Source organism: Cimex lectularius, unplaced genomic scaffold, assembly GCF_000648675.2.
Source record: "Cimex lectularius strain Harlan isolate CLEC.00 unplaced genomic scaffold, Clec_2.1 scaffold6, whole genome shotgun sequence".
Classification (NCBI taxonomy): Eukaryota; Metazoa; Arthropoda; class Insecta; order Hemiptera; family Cimicidae; genus Cimex; species Cimex lectularius.
In genome coordinates, this window is record NW_019392677.1 from 3,275,775 (window position 1) to 3,300,863 (window position 25,089).

The 25,089-nt window shown below is 35.8% G+C and overlaps 1 protein-coding gene across 4 annotated transcripts in view; it reads left to right on the forward strand.

Annotated features, from left to right (window-relative positions):
• Positions 1-22,116, forward strand: part of LOC106673777 (suppressor of cytokine signaling 2-like) — a 106,683-nt gene extending 84,567 nt beyond the window's left edge. For 2 of the 4 annotated variants that reach the window (XM_014406033.2, XM_014406034.2), the window contains exons 2-3: positions 250-367; positions 19,928-22,116. In XM_014406033.2, coding sequence (XP_014261519.1) covers positions 19,943-20,644 — 702 coding nt within the window. In that variant the 5' untranslated portion in view covers positions 250-367; positions 19,928-19,942 and the 3' untranslated portion in view covers positions 20,645-22,116. Of the gene's footprint in view, positions 1-249; positions 368-6,387; positions 6,672-19,927 lie in introns of those variants that run through there. The other 2 variants (XM_014406032.2, XM_024225526.1) reach the window with 2 other exon arrangements.
• Positions 22,117-25,089: the final 2,973 nt, after the last annotated feature.

The following is a 25,089-nucleotide window of genomic DNA, read 5'->3' on the forward strand; positions in this document are numbered from 1 at the left end:
AGAGAAATGTTTAGATTAAAAGATATCACGATTTTCCGACGCCAGGACGTGATATCTTTCAAAATCGATAAAAAGCGAAATTACTCTGAAATGGTTGAGAATCGGACCATGGACAATATGAACTTTTTTGTTCATTTTAGGGTGAAGAATCTACTGGAGAAGTTTGTAGCACGAGTAGCAATTCACCCTGTATATATATAAAAATACAGTCGATTAATTGTGACTAACGATAAAAATGATTGTTTACAGGGCCCAAGCAGATACAGTGAACAAATGATGGGCTGTCCCGGCCAGGAGCAAGTGATGCCCTATTCGATGACCCGGTCAAGCTTCCGATGAGACCCTTTAATCTCGACGTTACATTCAGGTAAGTCAACGTAAACAAAATACTAAATTAAACAGATTTTAAGACATTGGAATCATTCCAGAAAAGAACCTTTGATTTGCCCCTGTTTGATTTGCTCGACGAAAAACACAATTGGCATAGCTGCCATTTACTTTATTTTAACACCGCCTTTATAATTAAAAATTTGATCCCAAAGACGCGTAGGCTTAAAATTTGAAGATAATTTATTTACGTACATTTAAAATTACGGGCGATACCAACTAGTAGGTCATAAACTAAAAATACACTTTAAAAAATAGTGATAAAATATAATATAAAAACATAACAACGAAGTGGAAACAGTTATTCAACTCGATAACATACTAAGAAGCACCCTGATCATTTTCTTCTTTATAGTTTAAGAATTAATGATGTGATATAGATACATTATAGATGAATTCACTATGAACCTCAAAATGCTATTTTCTAAGCATATATTGTCCTATGAAAAGGCCCCCGAGATTTAGTTTAGTACTAGTTGTCTTGTCAGGTATATGCTTATCTACCTAATTCGAATTCTCACCTCTCAACGTAAATAGCAAATGATTTCCTAAAACTGCCTCTAAAATACGTTTCTCACAGAGAAATATTTCCCGGCTCGGGAGGAAGACTTGAATTAGAACCTGAGGCTGGAATTTGCCATTTTGAACGATGGACCGATGAACTCAATTTTATTTTGAACGATATCGCCTTCCCGGTGATGCTTGTGTGTCATGCGAAGGAATTGCTGCAGGTTGATAAAACGATACATCTGAGAATGGCTTCGAGATAGTTACAGTCAGCTATATTTTATATATATAAAACAGTTCCGTGACTGACAGACAGACACAATCGCTGGATCTAAAGGGCTGAATTTTCGACAGTGCACTTTAATGACATGGATTCCGCTAAGAAAGGATTTTTTGAAATTCCATCCCTAAGGTGATAAATATGGACAATTTTTTATCATATATAGACCGAAGTGAACTGAAAAAGAGAAGAATTTGAGAATCGATACATATTTTTCATTAAAAAAATAAATAAATACTAATAATTTAAAATTTGCTTTTCATACTTTTGATGGTAATGATGTGTGTTTTTCTTGCCTATCCCTTTTGCTTATAGTGTTAGATATCTTGGTGTGACATTGTACTCAAATTTGAGATTTAATTTACATATCGATTATTTGGTTTCCCGCCAGAGAAAGCTCTATAGAATTTTACGCAACTTCATGAAAATTGAACTCTTAACGGCAATATATTTTTTCTCTTGCACAATCCATAATAGCCGATGGTATTGTTTCCTGAGGAGGTACTAATAAATGCTACACTAAGACTATGGATGTAACTATAAACTCATTTCTTAAAATTATTTTACGTATAACGTGTGACACGGTGATGGACATTGTAATTTTATCTATTATAAAGTCATGTAAGATAATTTTGTGCCAATTTGATTGTGTCCTAATGGGCATGTTCGTTTTATTCAATATTTTGCTCAGACCAAATTCCATTTTGGATACAACATAACTAAAATTTTTCCGTAGCTTGCGGGGTGATGGACATGTAATTTGGTTTTTATATATTATTTTTGGCCGGCTTATTCTCGCTGCTTGACAAAACCTTCACATACAGCACAGCTTTTAAATTGCGTAATTAACAAGCAGTATAACCTTCTCTCTCTCTCTCTCTCTCTCTCTCTCTCTCTCTCACTCTCTCTCTCACTCTCTCTCTCCCTCCCTCTCTCTCTCTCCCTCCCCTTCCTTCCTTTTTGTTCCCCCCCTCTCCTTCCTTCTTCTTTCTCCACCTCTCTTTCTCTCACTCTCTCCTTCCTTCCTCTATCTTCCCTCTCTCTCTCTCTCTCTCTCTCTCTCTCTCTCTCTCTCTCTCTCTCTCCCTCCCTCACACTCCTTCCTTCCTTCCTTCCTTCCTTCCTTCTTTCTTTCTATTTCTCTGACCCTCCCTCTTTTTCCGTCTCACCATAAGTCGTAGATTTTCTAATATATATATATATATATATATGTACAGTTAAACGTGTGCTGAGGACTGGAAGATCGTTGTTGTATATATTTTTTATCTGTTAAGAGATGGCTTGTGAAGGTTAGGGAGTGTAAAAAAGACAATCAAATGATAATAAAACATGTAAAAAAGCACATGTCCATGGATATTTTTTCTCTTTGGAGTCGGTTTAGTGTTACAGAGAGCATTATTGACCTTTTGCTTTCCTTTATAGGATGGCAATATTGTATTTGTACATCAGAGCCGGGATGAAAATTGTCTTCCTTTTCCCCTCGTGAATACGGTTCGCCTTTCGTGCACGGTTTTTGTGCAGTCTGCAAGGTGAAATCCGAGATTTTCCTGGCCATTCAAAGCCAACACGTGTCCCAGGTCAGCATTGTTGAGGCCCAGGTAGTTTTTCAGCCATCTGCCATCTGCCCCGGCCCCGAACGCCTCCTGGACCACGCGTGCCGGCTGGGTTTTTGAGATGACGATTATCTCTACGTCCATTTTCAACTGAAATGCCAGAATAATGAACCTGTGAGGAATGTGACAACCCGTTCCAGCGTCGCATTAAAAAAATTACGATTCCATCGTGATTATGCCTCGATGCGGGATTCAGGTTTAAATTAGTATTCGTTCTCAACCGTCACACATTAGTCCAAAAGAGCCAAAGGTGACATAAAGTGGAATTCTAAAATTTACAATATAGTACATTGTTAATTTAGGAACGCGGTCTTTTTTTCGCCATTATAATGTTGCGATTTAGTCTTTACCTATCTTTTTGGTCTGGCTATCAAACCAAAAGGATAGACAAAATGATCTATATCGACCAAATTACGGTTCTCATTCACTCTGCAGACTCTATGAATACTTCACGGTATTATAATATTGTCTTGGAACAAAAAAATCATTTTTTATACCAAGATGTAGGTATTTTGAGTGCTTTCTTTAGTGAGATCATAACAATGTGAAAGTTGGTGCGTATTTCAAACATTACCGACAATAAGCTTAATAGAATAAATCAATTTTAGCCATTTATTCACAGTAAATGCAAAAAAAACATTCAACATTATAATACATTAAATCCATTATATTTAATGGTCTATTGACGAAATTACTTCTTTCAATTAATTAATCTTTTTAAGTAATGTTTTGGTTGAAATGTAAATGTTAGTGTCACGAGCGGGATTCGAACCCACGACCTTCGGCTCAATACGCCGCTGTTGTTTATATATTATGATAGAATAATCCCATTATTAGGACAACTAACGAAGTACGTACGCAGGACGACAAACAAAACGCTAAGCTTAAGAATTCAAGATACAAATTTTTAAATAAATAATTTCCCTTGGCTTTCCTTATCACAAATTGCCCAAAATTCCATTGTACACATAAAAACACGTGACATCATGACGTTTATTTAATAGTAAATATATTAAATAATTTCCTCTGAATGTAACGTTTATTTGCTTCGACGACATACTTGAGCGGAACAATGTTTTCACCATGAAAAACGAATACTTTCCTTTATCCCGTGTTCGATTTTCTACCAGAGGAAGTTATATTAAATTTCTCTACTTAGGTATTTTAAAGGGAGCTCCATATTCTTACAAAGCGAGGAATAATTATGAGAGAGAAATGCTTAATCATACCACTTTTATGTCTAGTCTAAAAAATAAACTCCTTTATCAACAATTACGTTACAACATACCTCGTAGAAAATATAATATATTAAAATCATATTAATTAGTTATTCTTTTTAGCTAAGTTATTGGTTGAGATGAAAAAGTTAGTGTCACGAGCTGGATTCGAGCCCACGACCTTCGGCTCAACACGCAGCTGCTCTAAACACTTGAGCTAATGTGACACTAACTTTTTTATCTCAACCAAGAACTTATACAAAAAGAATAATTAATTGAAATAAGTAATTTTGTCAATTAGACCACTAAACATAAATGGATTATTATAAATATAAATTTTCCAGAGTACCGAAAATCGTCAAGTTAAGAGTTATTTGTGTGTAGTATTTATTTTCCAGGCTGCATTTCACGATCTTTAAATAATCAATGATTAAAAGTTGTTATTGGACTTTCATCCCCAAGGGTTGTCACTCCCCGATGTGTTCACCCTTGGGTTTATACACCGGGGAGTTCACCCACTCCATTATGTGGCTGGGTCGCTAGAATCCCCCTTAAGCCAGATGCCCGGGAGATCGTCGCTTCCCTAGGTCGTTTCAAGCCCAAACGCGTGCAAACTAATCTAACCTAATACTAAAATCATTCGCACAAATTAATACATTCATACATTTAAATAAATTCAATCATTACACGCATCCTGAAAGTTCGGTGGAGTACTCGATATTCCTCCATCGACCTACCTGTATCTAATTTAAATTAGGGTCGACGTGTTGCTTTTATGTATTTCATAAATATTCCACAACCCTAAATACACCCACTGCTGGAGGGGCGATGGTAACGCTATAATATCACCACTCACACTAATAAATAAACGCGCTCAAATAAAACACAGAATATGACTATATACATTTTTAATAAAAACCGACGTCCTCCAAAAAGAAGAACAGAGGACCCAGAAACTTTCTGCTGTGGCCGAGGACCATTCAGCAGCATGCCTACACTCTCATAAAAGTTGTTGCAAACAGCCTGAGTGTATACCACCGCCGCAATTGATTTTTATCGTCTAGCATATAAAATAATAATAATAGGTCAAATTAGCCGTTTTTAGTTTCAAATTAACCCATTTTACCTACAAATTAACCCGTTGTTGAAAGCAGTTTAAAAAAGGAGATGATATGAAATATAAGCTTGAAAAATAAAAATTCCTGTATATTTGCGATTTTTGTTTGAATATAAAATAATTGGGCTGTTATAAGACCGTATGAAAAATAATTACAATTACATTTAAAAATTATATTATGAATAAATATAAAAATAAAGGGTTCCTCTATTAATAATTCAAGATTATAACTTCAATTTAATCCTTTTTTTGAAAAAATAAAAACTTAGGAGATGGAATGAAATGTGGGCACGTAAATTGAAATTCTTTTATAGTTGCAATTTTTTTAAAAATATCACATTATTTGGCTCTTAGCCATATGAATATTAATTAGTTTGTATAAAATTAAAAATTTATAAAAAAATGAATCTTCCTCTTAATTTGAAAATTAAAAAAAAAGTAAAACTACGACTATTTTATAAAACCCATATGAACTAGGCCTAATTGAATAAAAGAACGATTAAAATACAACGGTAAAAAGTTACTCATGGTCATGAATAACTGTATAATTCTTATTTAATAGTAATTAAAAAATATATAAAATAAAATTTATTAAAGTAATAAAAATAACGTTTTTAAGCCTTTCGAGCATGTTTTACAAGTTGCCACTTGTTTTCCTATTTCCGGTGCATTCAAATATTTCTAAACAACACTTTTTTGACTTTTTCCCCGGGAAGGTATCATCGTAAAAAAGTATTTGAATTTTGTGCGTAGAAACGAATATACAGATGCAGATGCAGATGCCGACGCAGAAAGCAGAATGTTAAGTTAGGTACATTTCATATAGGGATATTTCATTAAAAAATAAAGATATAGATTTACAGTATCATGGACAAGCCATTGCCAAGGATATATAACAATATACGATATTACGTACTACCTATGTTTTTCCTTATGACATTTAACGTGACCGGAGATTTTATACGTTATGACCGGTGTTCTTTATAGCTGGCGTCGTTATAAACAATTTCTACTGTAATAGATTCATAGCTCATCAGAGGCCAAGAGAAATCTCAAAATTTAAATCTCAGATCGCCCGACGACGAAGACGGCGTGGTTTTCATAATCGTCCGACCCAAGGCCATTTAGTTCTGCAGTTCTGCACGCAGACCTGCGGTCGGGAAACCGGCTGCGAGGTCGTGGCCGTCGCCGAGCCCGGTGGGGGACATTTCGAAGAACCGACCCACGGACGAAGTGGGAGAGAATCGCCAGAAGAAGCCCTCCCGGGTGGGGAGAAGGCGAACGCGCTATTTCTAGCAAAGAACGCACGTCAGTCTGTGAACACTGTCCGTGTCAAACTGTCGTGTCAACGTCTGTGAATGATTTTGTGTTCGACTGTTGTGTTACCTCAAGTGGCCAAATGTTGGAGGTGCCGGTCCCGAAACTGCCTTCTACAGAAGAGCGGGCATTCCACCGACAGAAGAAAACCAGACCTGTAAGCAACCATTACACCATACTGTTTCATCCTGATGGCGTTTTCCGCCTTGAAACACCTTTAATTTAAGGCTCAAGTAATACTCCCGACCAAATTCAGCATATTTTGTTTTGTTCAATGACTAACTTTATACAGAACTATTTAAAGAGATCGTGAGATGCGGTCTGGCGTGATGTTGGTTTAGAAACAAATTTTCTTTATCGTGCCAACGTTTCCATCTTAATAGATCATCTTCAGGGCTCAAAGTTTTCTGTGTAGATGTGTCATTGCTGTGTGTCGTGTTGAGAGTGCCATGCCCCACACTTTGAGCCCTGAAGATGATCTCAATAAAGATCGAAACGTTGGCACGATAAAGAAAATGTGTTTCTAAACCGACATCACACCAGGGCGCATAACTATCTGTAAAAATAATTAATTAACGTTCACTAAAAACACTTCTGTAGTATCATCGTTCAGTATATCTTCGAAACAGCTTTATTTTCTATATGAAGTTATGTTGTAAGCGATGTAATCTTACAATTCTAAAAACAGTTTTATTTACTTTTTTTTAATCGTTTGATCTAATCGAAATTTTAATTCTTAATATTTGTTTTTTGTCCTGTTTTAACAGTTGACCCGGGTGTTTTGAAGTTCCCATCTTTTCACGATTTCTCAAAAGGGAAAAGAATACACCGGGTTTTTAAATTTTTATTGTCGGTCGAAAGTTTTTCCCTTCAAGATTGTTTAAATATAAAGCAGAAGTAGAAAAGGGCGAGCAAAGTTTTTTTAATACTGGAGAGATAAAAAAGTACTTTTTTGTCAAGATTTTTTTCAATGAGGTATAAAAAGCTTGACGCCACTTAACGCAAAGATTATTTTTTCCCGACCCAGTCCTTTTTAATCCACTCGTGTAATGAACCCTTTGATATCCTTTGATTACAATCTCACCAAAATCGAATTTATTTCACTATTGTATAAATAAATAAAAAAAAATTCTCAAATTGATTTTCTTTTGTGGACGTGGCCAATTTGTCCATTACAGCCAGTACAGGGGAGAAACCGATGACAATTGCGTGAGAAGCGATGTTTAAACCAGGAGTGAAAACAAGTTTCTAGGAATTGTTATTTTCACCTGTTGCCGAGTCGAAACGATGGCTGGTGGAAAATCGTTTAGAACTGGGATATAAATTTAGAAAACCAATAGAGGTAGAACAGTAACGACGAACAAAAATCAGCTGGATTTTGAATAACTACTCCTAAAACATTGCCTTAAGTAAAATTTTGATCATTTTTCACGTTTCTCTTTATGTAATACTTCCTCTGTTTAATATTACCATGATTGCTTATTGCACATTACCCTACATAGTTAAGTTCGATTGAGTTGTAAGTCGGTTGACTAACTATATTTGGCCTGAGAGAACCCTCCTAACTGTAAAGTTTCCCTGGAACCCAACAACTGTCAAGTAAATTATTTATTTTTGTCACGTTAGTTCAGTTAAATTGACTTGAGGTTTCTCTTCAGAACTTAAATTAACAATAAATCCCCTAGGAGAACTTAACATCTCCTTAAAGTTTTCTTGGAACCCAACCACTGTAGTAAATTATTTATTTTTGTCGCGTTACCTCTAGGACCAATTAGCATGTCGGATACAGCTTAAAATAAATGTATAGTTTATTCTTTTTGGATTCGTGAGGAGCGGTCAAGAATGAAATTAGTTTAGAAAAATAACTTTTTCAATTTTTATTGACGTTTCGATCTTTATTCGGGTCATCTTCAGGGCTTGGGTGAATTACAAATGAGTATGACATGCTTGGTTTCAAAGTTTATATTTATATCTATATTGTATTTTTTCAAATAACCATATGCAATGTAATTCACCCACTTCCTGAAGATGACTGGAATAAAGGTCGAAACGACGGAAAAATGAAAAAGGTTTTTTTTTATTTTTAAACTACCTCCATCCTTGACCCCCTCACTTACCAAACTGAAACAACAGGTCGTTAACAAACACACACAGCTTATAATTTTCCGGAATGTCTTAATACACTTAAAGAAGAAAGTAACAAAAAAGAAAGCGTGCTTCATAAAAAACATAAATACTTGTTAATATGCTATTTTTAGCAGTGGATTGTTACCAATGTACGAATATACTAGTACGCAAGGGTCCTTATTATTATTACGATATTGCAACCTTTTAGCATTTTTCCTGGTTCTTCTTTTCAGTACAATTGACTCGGTTCTTGCAGAAACCATTTCATTGTCTCATTCTTTTTCCTGGATCATTTTGGTACACCAGCCAAGTTCCAATTTCTTCCTTGTCTGCGAAGCCACATGTCCCCTTGCAATTAGCCAATGCTGGACTTTTTGGTCACATGCTGTCGATGTTGGTGAATATGCAGAATAGCATTTAGGGGTTTTATGTTCCTTCAAGCACTGGGTTTACCATGTCTCGCACTATTAGAGACCATTATAGACTAGACTATGTTTTTATCTTGTTTTCCTCCGGCCAGTACGTACAGCTTGTTCATTACCCATAATTCCTCATTGCCTTGGTTGTTTTGGTTTCTTAGGTTTTGGAGATTTTGGATGAATTCACAGACTATCTTGGGGTAACCTTTTTACGTGCTAATGCTTTTATAATCGTTTGGATGTCAGATCTTACACGAATTTTTGTGCCAGAGTAACCTCTTATGATTTTCTAAGGGACAAACAGCGGTAGCATGTATAGCTAGCTTAGAAGATCAAGGTTGTAAGCCCCTAATGAGTTTGATTGCTCACAGAATATACCTGACCTGATAATTTCACTGGTTTTTTGAGCCATCTGTATAACATATAATTATGTTCAATTTTCCCCGTATTTCTCTCTATAGTCTTTCGTTAGTTTTCATTTCCAGGAATGGGCGTGGGATTTTTTTGTTTTTTGGAGTATGTATGAGTTTTTCCACTTTCCCCCTTTTAAATATATGCATGGTTCCAGTGTGTGTTGCCTGTATAAATCAAGTAGTTCTATTAAAAATGACGAGGCGCAGTGTTCAAATAATTTCTCTTTACGACGCTAAATTGATGCATAAAATTGTAGAAGGCAAAGTAAAGATTTGACATAAAAAATTTTCATTCTAGTTTTAACCTTATTTTGAAAAAAAGCGAGCAATTTTAACGTCAAGAAGATACCGTCTCGTGATAATATTTTTTGGCCTTAAAGTTTATAAATTGTATTGTTCGATAATTTTGTTGTTTTTATCTTGCAGAGATAATGTAACTCTACAATACCCAGGATTATTGTTTTAATAATTTAATTTTCTCGGTAAAACTTTTACTGAATGAGATTTTATTACGTTTATGTATTACAATAATATAAAAGGTTTCATTATGAATGTTGGCCTTGGTAATGTTTAGAATGTTTTTAGTTATCGTTGCCCTACTTCTTTCACAGATGTCTGTGAATTATCTCACCCTTGAAAAATTCACGGAAGTGACATTGGTGACTTGAACAAACTTCAAAATTTTATTTCACCACAGAGTCTGGTGCTTCCAGTTTCTTTCATCATTCATTCATCCATGCTTTGATTTTTCTCTTTACCCGACATCCTAAAAATAGAGCTAGATTCTCTAAGTCATATCACGCTGGACGTTATTATCGGACGTGAGTCGGAGAATTTAGCATTAAAAACGTTAACAAATGTCCTTTCCTTTCGGGGAAAATGTTATATATCATTCTAAGAAAACTTTTCCAATCTCGGTGACCGTTATGGGTGTAATTTCCCGGAATGATTTCCTTTCAACTATTGTGTTATATTACTTTCGAGCTGAATCAGTGTTAATTTTGGTGATTCGACGTTTCTTTTTGGCCTTTTTGACCGTGAGGAGCGATAATACATGCAATGTTTAGCTAACCGAGCCGAAACATTTTTTAAAAATTGTTCTCAAACCGTTATTCAACTCCCATTGACGTCCCCTTTTTCTGGTACATATGGCAGAATTTTTATTCCAAGCCAGAGAAAAAGTTAAATTATTTTAAATTATCTTGATTTATAAGGGGCATTCTTACGATTAAACTTTTTGTTCTTCAACTTGAATCAGTTTTTGCTCACGCGTTTCAACAAATCTGATCAACAATAAGATAATAATTAAAAAGTCACGTTGAAAGTAAGTAATGCCAGTTGTCCTAACAGTTGTGTCAGTTTCATAAAAATAAATATTGAAAGAAAAGTTATATAAAATTAAATATATGTAGCAACAAATGGTTATATTAAAAATATACAATGAGTGGCTATAAAAAGATTATTTTGTTTAAAAAATATCGAATTACTAGGGAAATCCTTTATTTTTACATTAATGTCTTCTAAGACCATAAATATTTTACGTTTGTTTAATTCAGAAATATATTTAAATTTTATTTTGAATGTTTATATGGTATCTCATATCATCTCATAAGTTTTTTTCTTTAAATTCATTTAAAATTAAAAAATATAGTTAATTTAAAAGAGAAAAAAGATAATGTGAGGTTTTAAAAAAATGAAATAAAAAGGTTTGAAGTTGAAAAGGTGTTTCATTTCCCATTAAAAAAGGGTTAATTCGAAGTTAAAAGTTTGAAACTCAAAAGGGTTAATTAAAAAAAAATATATTTTGAAGTTACAAAAGCAAAGTTGAAATCAAAGAGGGCTAATTTCAAACCAAAAAGGGGTTATTTAAAATAACAGGATCAATTTGAAACATAAAAAAATGGTTCATTTGAAGTTTAAAAAAAGTTAATTTGAAACGAAAAAGAGTTAATTTGCCGTAAAAAGTTCCGATCTTAATTCAGACCCAGCTTTGACTTTTTTTTTTATACTGCGCAAAAATGAATAGGCATAATTGTAATTTATTCTTATTCTATTAATTTTAATTAAATTAACCTATATATACCATTCCTAAATTAACCTATATATCCGTGTTAGTTGGATAAAACAAAATAGATAATACAAAACTAAAAATTTGTTAATCATCATTTTTAGTAATAACGGATTTACTTAAGAATGAAGATTACTCATTTTGTAAACAAACATATTTTCTAGTCTTTTCTCCATTTTAATCCAGTTCTATTCTCTTTAACCATGGAAAGATATCTTGAACCAGAATCTGGATGGATCTCAGCGCATTACGACTCTAAATGAAGACATAAACATTGTCATTTCTGCAAGAAGGAACCCTTTCCGTAATACACGCCAGATCCTAAATGAAGTAAGTACAAGATGTTTTGGCAAGTCCTTTATCAACACACAAGCAAGGCCTTTATTTGTCGTCATTTCGTAGCCCCTTTGAGACGATCTGCACCAACAGCCCGTCACCAGCCACTCAGAAGAATATGGTGCAGCGAGCGCCTAGTAGAGAACAACAATTGGCATGTTTCGTTTACTGATGAGTCGCATTTTAGTCTGTGTAGTGATAGCAGAAGAAACTGGAACTCGCAGACGGAAACTCGACTCATCAGTGAACATAACAGCATTCCAGTTATTACTCTCATCTAGGCACCATATTTTCCCGAGTTGTTGGTGGCGGGGGCAGTTGCTGCAGTGCGTCTTCTCAAATGGGCATACGATGTGAGGCAACTTCACACAAACGATTCGTTGATAAAGACTCTATGGAAAGGGTTCTTCCAGCAATGACAATATTTCTGCCCTCCCTTAGCATCGTAATGCAATGAGATCCACCACCAGGCCAATTATTGACACTTCCTAAAGCCTGGGAGACCACGCTCTGAGAAACGCCTACTGCCTCTGCGATATCCACTTGCCGGTGACTTCGATGACTCATTCTCACTGTACTACTGAGTTCAAGATGTCTTTCCATGGTTAAAGGGAATCCAACTGGATTAAAAATAAAGAAAAGACGAGAAAAGGTGTTTGTTCACAAAATGAGTAATCTTCATGTTTACAATTCTTAAATAAATCCGTTAGTACTAAAAATGAGGACTAACAAATTTTTTGTTTTTGGTTTGTATTATTTTATTTTGTTTTATCCAACTAAGAAGAATATACAGGTTAATTTAATTAAAATTAATAGACTACGAATAAATTCCGAATAAACCTATTCATTTTTGCTCAGTTTACATGGACCATACAGCCGTTTCCAGTTGGTTTTTATTCATATTGACAATGAAATAAGCCATGGACAGGAAAACGCTAAAATAAAAAAGTACTACAGACATCGAAATCTGCCCGTTGTTGAAATGGTGGGATCGAAGATGGAACGGGGAAACTGGCACCTTTCTGAAAACAAAGACGTGAAAGAAGAATGGAACCCCCGCCGGCACCGTCCCATTGTGGCGAAACGGCGGCGTCGAATTTCCACAGATCCCATTGTTCCCGACAATCGTCCACGTACGTCTGTTTGGACGGGATTTCCGCGAAAGTTATTAGCAGATAAATGCTGAACCCTGGGTTGGGTCACTTATTGGGTCGTCTTCGCTCGCTGGTTTGTTGAACCTCTCAAACCCGTTTCGGCATTGCCCCATCTTCAGTGAGGAACTGGTATATTCAACGCATTGATGGAATTGTTCAGCTTTTCAGCACGGATGAATAATTCGAAATGAACGGCCTACGAAGATTATCCACTGTTATAACCATTAACGTGGAAGCTATAGCAGTAGTTAATCGCTTAATCACACTGTATAATACGAACATGTAAACCCTGAAAGTCGAAGGATTACGCAAAAGTCGTACTACTGATGATTCAGGGGAAAGAAGCTTTGTTATCAAACAATCCTTTGGAATGATGTTAACAAAACAACGTATGGCTGTTTTAAAATAATTTCTGTTTTAATCATTTGGTTTGATGACTATTCTTTTAAAAATTATAAAGTATTCTTGGCAAAAAGTCGGCATCTGTTTCTCCTTTGATTTTGTGTTTTATCAAGTATACTTAAAGTAATTCCTGACCGTCAAAGACAAAAAAACCCTTAACGATTACAACTTTTTTTAAATTACCAATGAAAATTCCATGGGATGTACCGGAATTTGAATCAAGCTGGGATATAATGATAGGAAAGGTAAGCGTAGAAAAACTCTGGGTCTTGGAAAGTATAGAAGAGAAAAAAGAATCATCATTCTTTTACGATTGAGGATGGCCACAAACTGGCTGACAAACCAGTAATGACCCTTTGCATTTGCAACAATGAACCGTATTTTGGAAGAATACGAACAACTAGCGCCGCAAATGAGACTACGGGCCCTCTCCCACGATTATACTCGAGTAAATGTATTTATTAGCGTAATTACATATGACGGTAACTGACATCTTTTCTTTATCGTATTACTGCTAGCCTCTCTCTTCCGCACTTCCCTCATCAGTTACAGATAAAATAGCTCGTATAACATACAAAAAAATACACGTAAAAACAGAAACAAGATAAAACAGTCTGGTTAGCCCGATGTACTCGATATTCCACGGGATAGAACTCAGGCAGGTTCTTCTGTTCTGTCGATAGGAATAACGTAGTAAGCGAATTTGTACTGAAATTCTATTGTCGCTTGCTCTTTTGATTTAAGGAAATAGTAAAATGTGCCATTTTGAACCAGCACTTACTGTTGTTTTGTTTGAGTAACATCAAACCTGGCGAATGTAGACTTTTCCCAGCGCTAGTTCGATTCGCAGACCTCCTGCACCCAACAACTTCAAATGGGCTTTATTTCAATCAAGATTGTGTTACAACGTTTGATGTTCAAAAACGTGTTGTTTTTTTCTTAGGACTTTAAGGAAATTTGTTAGATTGCTCCATGCAGTTGATCATTTTGGTACGCTGTACCTCGCCTGTTTGTTCGTCAGATGCGTCACGGGCTCTCGCCATCTTCAATGTTGGATTTGGAAAAAAGAACGCTGAACAACGAATTGAATGACAAAAGGAAAATTGGCTAGAAAAATAGGTAAAAATAAAATTGAAGAAGGAAAAATAATGTATTATTGAACAACAGACAGCAATTGGCTTAGTCGACGATGATAAATAATTGAAATTAAAACAAAAAGGTAGACAAGATGAATGATCATGATTAATTTATCATTTTTGTTGTAAAACCACGAATAAACTGGTTAAACTAAGGGAAAAGACGATGAGAACAATAACTATTGTAAATGAAACGAATCATAAAAGTCGGCTTTGTAGTGGAAGAATGAAAACCAAGTTAGCTGGGAAATTCGTAAAAATCGCGTGTTAGGGCTTAGGATTGGCAGTTTTGAGAACAGAACATCTAGTCAGAAAGATTTTCAAAAGTTAAAAAATCGTTGACATATTTATTTTCAGACTAAAAATTTGCATTTTTAAGTGTATCAACAAGTTTTTACCATAAACTTGCGTACTTGGGGGTTGTCGAGTCAGCGTGTCAGATACGGTCGTGGGTTCGATTTCCGCCGCCGACCCTGGAATTTTTGTCCAATTTCTTTCCCCCCGAGATATATACTCTGCCTAATAAAGCTATTATGTATTATATGCTTTCTATTGCCATATTCTAATTTTATTTTGTAGTATAGAACTAAATAATCAGTTTTTAAGACTGCGGTGATCATTTATTCGAACGTGTTTGATCTTAAAGATTTATTTCTGATTTGATATTTACCATATGGAAAGGACTCAGGGCTCCTCGACCAGCCGGATGTTTTCCCATTAAGCACTTCCGCCTTTTAACCGCTTTAAAACTGTTTTGACACGGCTATTTGAATTCCTAATCCATACGGATTTCATCACGGATCGATGAAATTTACTTAAATTAAACTGGGGTACTGCAAACGCAGAACGCAGCAGAGCTTTTAAAATGTTTTAAAATTTAACTAGCGAGGGGAAAATTATAACGGCTGTCTTAAACTTTTTTTTTGGAAAGTCGAACTTTTAATATAGACCTTCAAGTAACTTTTTTTTTGGAAAGTCGAACTTTTAATATAGACCTTCAAGTCCCTTGGTATTAATTTATTATTTAAGATGCACTTGTCAAGGTCCTGTCCTGAGAATCCTTCTGCTCACCCAGATGACTACTTATTCAAAATTAAAATACGGTTTCCGTTTGAAGCGACGATAACCTTAAGGATTTTTTACGTAAACGATATCAGTAATCAATTATTAAGGTCGATTGGATCAACGGCGCCTCCCAGGCGCTCGGTTATCGAGAATTAGCTCATCTCTGATCCGTCTCGTTTTTTCCACAATTTTTGACGCAATAGCGTGACGTTTGATGAAAGGAAAACTGGTAAAAACGAAGCAATTAAATTCATTGAAAATCGTAGCCTGGTAGAATAAAGAGTACTAACAACAATTATCACAGTAGATAAAGAGTGTATAGACAGGATCCAACACTGAAAATGGGCAGGCCAAATTAAAATTAATATAATGCGCATTGCGTTCTTTTCTTGATCGATTAATTTTAGGCTGGGTTATAGCGAGAATAAGCGGACCAGATCGTTTCAGGCAGGTTCATAATATGTTAGTTCTTTCCAATTTCGGTTTCTTTGTGACAGTTCTTAAAACTTTCTATCTCAACTTGTATTTTTAAAATTTAGTCACTATTAATAGTCAGGTCTTCATTCGTATAAAATTAAATGTCCTTGGTCCGTTAAAGTCCTTCCCATTCTGTCCTCCTTTATTTGTAGTCGTACTTTTTAGAGTTTCACTTAGAAATTCACTAAATTTCCTTTCTCGTTCCTATGAATTGCCGAATGTGCCTTTGACTTTCTCAAAGACAATCTTTCAGCATAGTATTCATGCAGCGAGAATGTTATTTGTAAAAAAAAGAAAAGTTATTTTTATCAAGATTGGCTGGCTCTGTAGTATCGCAGTATTGGGTTCCTCAGGGAGCGGGGATGATTCCCGAATGTTTATTGAAATTTATTTTATCAGTTACTTGTTAATTTTGTTAACTAGTTTTTAATACAGTGCAAAGAAGGTTGAAAAGAAAAAATTGGTGTCACGAGCGAGACTCAGAATAGCTCAACTGGATTTGCTCCTGGGTACTATCCGGGTGTCGTGGTTCGAGTCCCACTCGTGACACTAATTTTCCATCTCAACCTTCTTTGCATTTTATTGAAGGTTACTATAGTCACTCTCATTACATTAATTTTACTACCGCCTGTAAATATGTGAAAATTTAGGGCCACCGCGGTGGCCGAGCGACTAGGACGTCCGACTCGTACTTGCCACGCTAGAAGTATTAGGTTCGAATGCCCGTTCAATCCAAGGTTTTTTCAATTGAAAATAGTTGGAAAGACGTATTGTAAAGTGGCTTTTACCTCCCGTCTGTATCACAGCTCTGGGGCATCAGGTGTTTGAAATTGGCTATATGGAAAAGTGAGCAGTTGTCTCGTGAACATCCCGACACAATCAGTGGAATTTCAGTTGGTAATAATAACTAAAAGGTATTGTAAATTGATTTGACCCCTCGTACGCCAACGGGTAGTTGAACGTGAAGCCCACCTTATAACTGGAATTTCTTTACTTTATGTGAGAAACCTAGTCTCCTTAGTATTTTCTCGTATGAAGTTCTTGTATGAAGATTTCTACAGAACGGGTGAGGACTGTGCTTTCTGCAAGGCCCCTAAGGCTATAGTCTGTTTAAAATAGAGGAAAATTTATTAATCTTCATGGATCCCCTCCCAGTCATGGTCCCTATGACAAAGTATCAGCTCAGTTTTGTTGCAATTGGTGTGAATTAAGTTTTCAAGGATTCGTTGCTTGTTGAAAGCAAAAAAGCAGGAAGATTTTCGAAACGCCACATTACGCGAATAAACGCCGCAACGGGAAAAAAGAAAATTCCGAGAAATGGTTTCACGCTGTATGCACTCGGCCTTGTCTGACGGATATTATTTATTATTGCGCATCTTACCGCTTGTAAAGCGTTTTCAGTCCGAGTTAATTTGCAATTTTCCGTTCTAGTTTGAGGAACGATAGGCTCTGAGAATATAGGAAGATTTGCGGCGAAAGGGCGGATGTGGTGAGGAGATAATTACCAGCGATGGGGTCTCAAAATCGATAACCCTTGAAATGTATTTAACCATTTCATCATAGTTCGGGGGCGAAAACAGTTTTCTTGGAACATATAATAATCGTTAATAAACCAGGAAACCTTCTTCCACCGGAAATGTATTATACCCCGGTGAGGTCTTGAAATCGCCTGCTTGGAGACAAAGTATAAAAAAAAGATGACTTCTGATTTATATAAGCTCAAATCTGCACGCACATGAACAGAGTTGAGCCTATCTGTCAATACCAGCTTTTCTACTTTACAATGCACCGGCAGGTCTCGAGAATCACCCGTGTTGGCAGTCCTGGGTCAGGCCATGACCTTATCGGTGAAGACGTGGAGGTTGGTCTTCAGGTGCTAGGTCATTTCAGCACCCAAAGCAATCAGTTCCATCCAAACCCTTCTCACTCACTCTTAACTACGCAGTGTGACCCCAGTAAAAATATTTAAACATAAGAAAACAAGATGCTCTGTTCAGAAGCAGAAAAATGTTGATTTGCAAGAGTAAAGACGATCTGATATTCAGCCTTTGATAATGGCTAAATTCAATTTTTTGTGATAAATGATCCACACCCAACGATACGAGTATCGCAGAAAAACATATTTCTTATAACGGTTCCAACGTATCTCGGATATGTTTATCGGATGATTCCTGGGTTCTTCTCCGTCTGAGATTCCATCTTTTAAAAAAAGAATAACTGAGGATTTTAAAGTGGGTCTTTTACAGCAACGTTTAAAAAGGAATCCTGGGGAAAACGCAGCGTTCCACAGTTACCAGTAGGCTTTTAGGCTTATATCGCGTTTCGTGGGGTCGAAAGGGATGTTTTTTATAATGAGCTTCTTTTCAACCAAAGCGTTAGTTCTAGTTTATACTATGTCCAATTGGGTTGATTAAAAGCAGCAAATAACCAAAAATGACCTAAACACTCGCCTCTTAAGTTTTGAACTTTAATGAGATGTACTACCACATCCATTTTATTAGCCTGACATTGCCTCTTCAGATTTTCACTTATACCGGGTTCTGAAAAACGTATTATTGGGAAAAAGTTCACTTGTGAAAGCAGGGTGAACGTCGAGAAGTCATTCAAAAACCACAGATATTCTGGAGGCGGGAATTATAAAATTACGAGAAAGATGGCGTCAGGTAATGGAACAAAATTGCTCATATATTGTTGTTTAAATTAATTAGGCTAATTTATAATTTTTCAAATTGTTTTGATCTGTTATCAGCGTAAAGACTAAACTAAACTTTATTGAGATATTTTCGTCCATTCCGGTTTTCTTGATTTCTAAGATTTTAAAAATGAAAATACTAATACCATTGGAAATGTTTCTTTCCTGGAAAAACATTGTGCTCCTTGAAATCCGATTGTGTAGAAAATCACACTGGCTAGAATTTCTACCTGGGTAGATGAGTACGAGAGGGCCATCAATTAGGAAAAAACTACCTGGCTGGCGCTTAAAACTAGGCTGACAAAAGTATAAACTACCAACTGTCTTTCGGTTTTAAGAAAATGCTCGGAATTCTATTACTCGGAAGGAGCGGGTAGGACCAAAGAACGTTATTGGCATTGCAAACTCTGCGTCGAAATGCAAAAAAGCTTAGAATTTTTAATTATTTTCCATTAATTGAAAGACATGAAAACAGTAAAACAAAATAATACAGGGAAAACAGTATAAATAACTAACGATTGATGGTGTCCTCGAACGTTTTTGCTCAAAGAACACTATGAAATGTGGTGTATAAATGTAATTTATTAGCGCGAATGGAGGAGCATTCCTCAATCAACCCGTGGAGTATTGTAGTACACAGATGATAGCAAGACTGATATGTTTTATCTTGTGTGTGTTTTTATGTGTATTTGTGCTTGTCATTCGTTATTTTATACCCAATATACGAGGTCCTGAGCGTACAGAGAATGGGATAAATAAAGAAAAGAGTCTGTTACCGTATGTATCATCAGAACTTTAGGCTGGAAAAACAAGAAAACTAAAACATTTGCAAATAATCGCGACTAACTAAAAATAATTTTAAATTATTTACTTTCTCAAACAAGGTGAGATAAATATGTACATATATGGGAGAGGTGAAGAAAATATTTATTTAAAAAAAATATGGTAAAATCCATTTTTCCTCTTCTTTATCATTCTGTAGTATAGATAAAGTCGAATTATCTAAGTGGTCTGGTTTTGTATGAAACTTCCTTGGTGCAGTTGGTGTTTTCTGTGACAGAGAGGTTCGCGAGACCTTCAATGCTAAGTTTGATGTTTACCTACTCACCTCGGAGTACACAATATTTAACTATTTTCAGTTCTGTCTTTTGTGAGCTTGTCTTTCCATTTTTTAATGATATGTCTTGTTTTTCTTTTTAGGAGCGGACGTTGGTGATGTTGACGAGCTGCCCCAGGTGTCAGCACACTTTCCGGTCGCCATGCTGCGGTGGAGGTTCACCAGAAGCGTCTCCGTCCCTCCCGTTGACGTTCATCCTCCCTTCGCCGCCTATCAGCGCCAAGCCGACTACCAAGGCGGACCTGAGCCAGCCGTCGGACCTCGACCTGAAGAGGATCTCCGCGACGATGAAGCGCCTCAAGGCGTCCGGATGGTTCTACGAGGGCATCACTTGGCAGGAGTCTATGAGCATCCTCGCTTCAACCAAACCGGGCACCTTCCTCGTGAGGGAGTCTTCCGACCCGAGGTACCTCTTCTCCCTTAGCGTCCAAGGGCTCAAGGGCCCCGTGAGCGTGAGGATACACTACGTGAACGGCTACTTCAGGCTGGACGCCGAACCGGCCCTCGGCCCCGTCATCCCCTTCTTCGACTGCGTCGTCAAGCTGGTCGAATACTACATTTACACCTCCAACAACTCCAGGAGCTGCAACACGGAGCACGTCTTCGTCGACTGGACAGGCCACAATTACTCCCACATCCTCCTGAGAAAGCCGCTTTACCAAAGGACCAAGTTTCCGAGCTTAAAGCACCTCGCGAGACTCAGAATAAACTCGTTACTTAAAATCGGTGATACAGTTCCTAACCTCGACATACCAGTGACACTGAAGGATTATCTACAAGAATACCCTTACACGCACTGAGTCACATCACTTTTCTTCTCAAATACTCATTTCTTTTGTAAGTGTAACAATTTTCACCTTATTGAATAGTCTCTCATTGTTTAATTTAACATTTAAAAAGCCTAGGATTGTATTGTATACTGTACACGTCCCAAATTTATAGTTACATATTTACACCTAACTTTTCCAAGGATTTCTTTTCATTTTCTTACACGCTTCGAACCTACTATTTGAGGCGTGAAAGAAACACCTCAAAACAGCGGACCGAGTGGACTGATTTATGTTTGAAAAATAAAGTTTAAGATTTTACAATCATATTAGAAAAATAAATAATACATGAAAATTTGATAAATTTTAAGACGGAAAAAATCGCTATAAAGACTGCCAATCTTTCTGACAAAACTAATTATATGAAACAACGTATAGATAGAACACTTTGTCAATTATTAAATTTTTATTTATAAAAATTAAATTAATATATTTTGAGGCGCAATTATTGTCCTAGTTATCAAGTTTCTGCTGGGTACAAGGAGTCCTGTTGTCATTTCGATTTTTGTGGGTCTCTGTTATCGTACGTGCGGTTTTTTCAATTTTGATGCCGTTTGTGGTGGTTTTTTATCGTATTTTGTCACTGATTATCAAAATGTGTTTTAAACTATTTTCTTTGTGGAATAAATTTCAGAGGATTATTTGAATTATCGGAAACACCAAGCTTTAGACAGTCTCGACTCATATTAAGCGATTTTTATTTCCTTTCAATTTATTTATTCTTCTCCGATAATTTGTAATTTTTAAACAAAATACATAAAATTTATTTGGAACTTTAAACAATCGGTCATTTATCGTAATAATTTTTCCTTTTTTCCTCTCTTTTTGATAGATTTAACAGCATAAAATGGAGAAAACGGGTATGAATTTATAATTTAGCGTAGATTTGCTTTAGTGATATTAGCAAGGACAAAACAGTGCCGCTCTAACATATAAATTTGTTAAAAATGATTTGATTGTTGAAAATTGAACTCTGGTAGAAATTTCAATAGATTTTTGCATAAGTCCGCGGAGCTTTAGTGTTGTATAAATACGTTACCCCCCCCCCCCAATTTTCCTATTTGTGCAAATTCCAAAGATAGTTGTTAAAAAATTTTATACCGCCTCGAAACTGCCGGCAGGATTTATTCATCCGTTGAATTTTGGCAGATTTCACATTAAAATGAGAAATCAAATCTTTCATGTTTACCGCATGAATTAAGGATACAAAAAGTGTAAATAATACATGAGATGGAAAGGAAAAAAACGTTGTAAATTTTGTCAAACTATTTAAATAGTGCGTTTCATGAAATATGAAAAATTGTTTGTAAATTTGTCTGTAAACGTTGTAATTTTGCTATCGTAAAAACCCTTTATTACTTCGAATCATGTATTATAGCTATATTTAACTGTAGTATTTATTATTGTATATTGTAAATTATATATAAACAAAAGAAGAAGACATTCTGTAACTATTTTATTTTGAATACATGTTGAACAAAAATTGTTTCTAAAAAATCTTTTTTTATTTATATTCCATTATCACTTAAATTTAATTAATTTGCAAATAACTTATGCACTAATTCAAATCCTATCAAAGCTGTCAGTTTATCCATTAGTCTAAATTGTTTTGTAGTTGCCTTACTAAGTTAACCTATCAGCGTTTCATGTCTGAACAATTATCCAAAGTAACAGCATACAAAAGTCTTCTTATGTTCATGAAAATCAGGGTATGCAATACCTAAGCAGGATTATGTCCAAGAAATTAAATGCGTTCATGGGTAACCCCACGTCCAGTGCAGAACTGTTAAATCTGAGCTCCTATCGAAGTCAAAAAAATAATAGCGGACAAGGAAAAACCGCAAATCTGCAGGATTGGATCAAACAATGTTAAAAATTTACCTAGGGAAGCACTTCTCTACTACTACTATCTGTTTGTTAAATGCCATGCTCTCCTGGGATACTTTCCAAATTGCTGGAAAATCACCAAACCTATATATTAAAAAGCCAAACAAGGATAAGGACGAAAGGCACGGCCCTAAGGCCTTCCGTACCTCGACCTGAGTAAGTCTATTGTGCTCCTCTGGTTTTTACACGTTGGCCAGCTAAATTATTCATTAACCTCCAGCTTTGCCAGCGACTCCTTAATGATGATCTTGCTTGCGGTTTTTCCTCTCCTATTTGCAAAAATCTACACCTCATAAACCTTCACAGAAACACAAAATGTGTTCTGCGGTCTCCTCCTCTAACTGGCAGTATCTGGACAGTGTTTCTTCTGTATGTACTCCTATCCGGTGCACGTGGCCTTTTCTTCTGTAGATGGACAAAAGTGCAAAGAAAACGAATAAATGAGAAGAACCATATTATAAATAGGATAAGGATAGAGGAAGCGACCACAAGACCTTCTGCCCTCGACCAGTTTCACCCACCCTTCTACTTCTGCAACAAGTTAAATTTGTCTCACAAAATGACGATAAGGTTGGTATGTCATGGATTTGGAAACCTTTTTTGGTGGTTCTCCACTCCAAAATATCGGACACGTAAACGCCACTTCTTGCAAATAGGCCCTGGGTTTTTTAAAAAATACTTTTGTTTCGCCGTTATAAAAATTATGTGAATATATCGTTTTACGAATGAATTGTGAATTTATCATTTTTTGATGCAGATTGCAATAAAAATATAGGAACAGATATCAACGTTAATCAATAACCAAAAAATTGTTAAACCAAATATTTTTCAAGTAAACTTCGATAAAAAAAATTTCTAAGGTCGCCGAAATTCTCAGTGAAAAAATTACTTTATACCGATTTCCGCTAAAGTCGGTATCCAAGGGTTTTATAACGCTATAATCACGACAATGAGATCAAATTCAAGTTTTGACCTACTTTGCTTACAGAACGTTTGTTAAAAGAAGCAAAAAAGCAGTATATTGTTGATTTATCTTTTTAAATCATAACAAATTAGAATTTTCTACGTAATAATAAATTTACACAAATTCAAAATTATGATTAAATGATTGCTAGTCATTTAATAGATGTTAATCAAGTTAACAATTTTTCTTCTCTCGACCAGTTTTTTTTCTGAACTTTCTTAGGCTTCAACTGGTCTTAACTCATCGATTAAACTTGCCCGAAGATGGAAAAAAGGAGATCAAAGAAGAAGTAAGTTTTTCCCGAATAAAAATGAACCCAACCCATCTGATGTCATTTGTCTTCTTCGTCGGGATGAATAATTGATGCGGCATAATTTATAATTCATTTAAACTAGGATTCTGGAATAATCTAAAAAATGACAACAGAACAATTTCCTAGGGCTGGCGAAAGTCGACATGGTCCGCTATCGATCCCTTGTCTCCCTCTTTTGATTCTCAGATACCTGCGGCGTACTTTGGAAAGAGATCCAGGTAGGGATCTACACCGGATGTCAGAGTAAACCTAGCCATTGCGAAAGATTTAGGGGTTCAACATAAACAAATTTGCAAAAGGGGATAAATTAGGTGGGGGGATATATTGAGTTTGCAATTGTGCGATGATGATAAGGATGATGAAGCTGCTGCTGATGATTGGACAGGTTCTAGGAAGCGGTTTTTGCTTAATAGTACCTTTTTTTTTCTTTCTAACCTTATGCGCTGTTTTTAATTTTTCTCCCCCCCCCCAAAGTTAAACTGGTACCAAAAGGCAAAATTTTCTCGATATTAGCAGATAACTGTAAAAATTGAAGGAAAACTGAACATATTTAACTTCACTCGCTGAAATCAGGCAAACCGACATATAAACAGAGGAATTAACATAGATGTAATCAGAAACAGAAGAATAAATTAGCTGTAATAATGGGCTTGAGAGGTTGCCCTTGCCAAAGCTCTTCTCTATTGCGGACAACAAATTTCCAAACTTAACTGCTAAAAATGAAGTATACCTTCACTAAAGATCTCCTTGGCCATTTCCTTTGTCGCCGAGAATCAAATAGATTACACGAAATTTGAAAAATGGCAAAAAAGGAGGGAAAATTCAAAAGGTGAGGTTGAGATGGGAAGTTGGTGTCCGAGTCACGATAGCTCACGTGGTAGAGCAGCGGCGTATTTAGCCGAAGGTCGTGGGTTCGAATCCCGCTTGTGACACTATTATCTCAACCAATACCTTAAATACAGATGAATTAATTGAAAGATATTATTTGGTCAAGCGGACCACGAAAACTAATGAATTTAACTGCTAACGTATAATTTCATAGGCAAAACTAAAATTCTATAGCCGCCCTAGTTAGAATTTTTTTGCAACAGATGCCCTTATTGAATATAGATTTTTTTCATACTAGATCTTGCTTCATCCGATATTTAAAAGGTTTGTGTTTCTTCAGAAAGTAATGTTTTATATTGTTATGTCTACCAAAATCAGGTAATTCCTGTCATACAGGAGAGCTTAGGATTAAGCCGTTGGGTATCG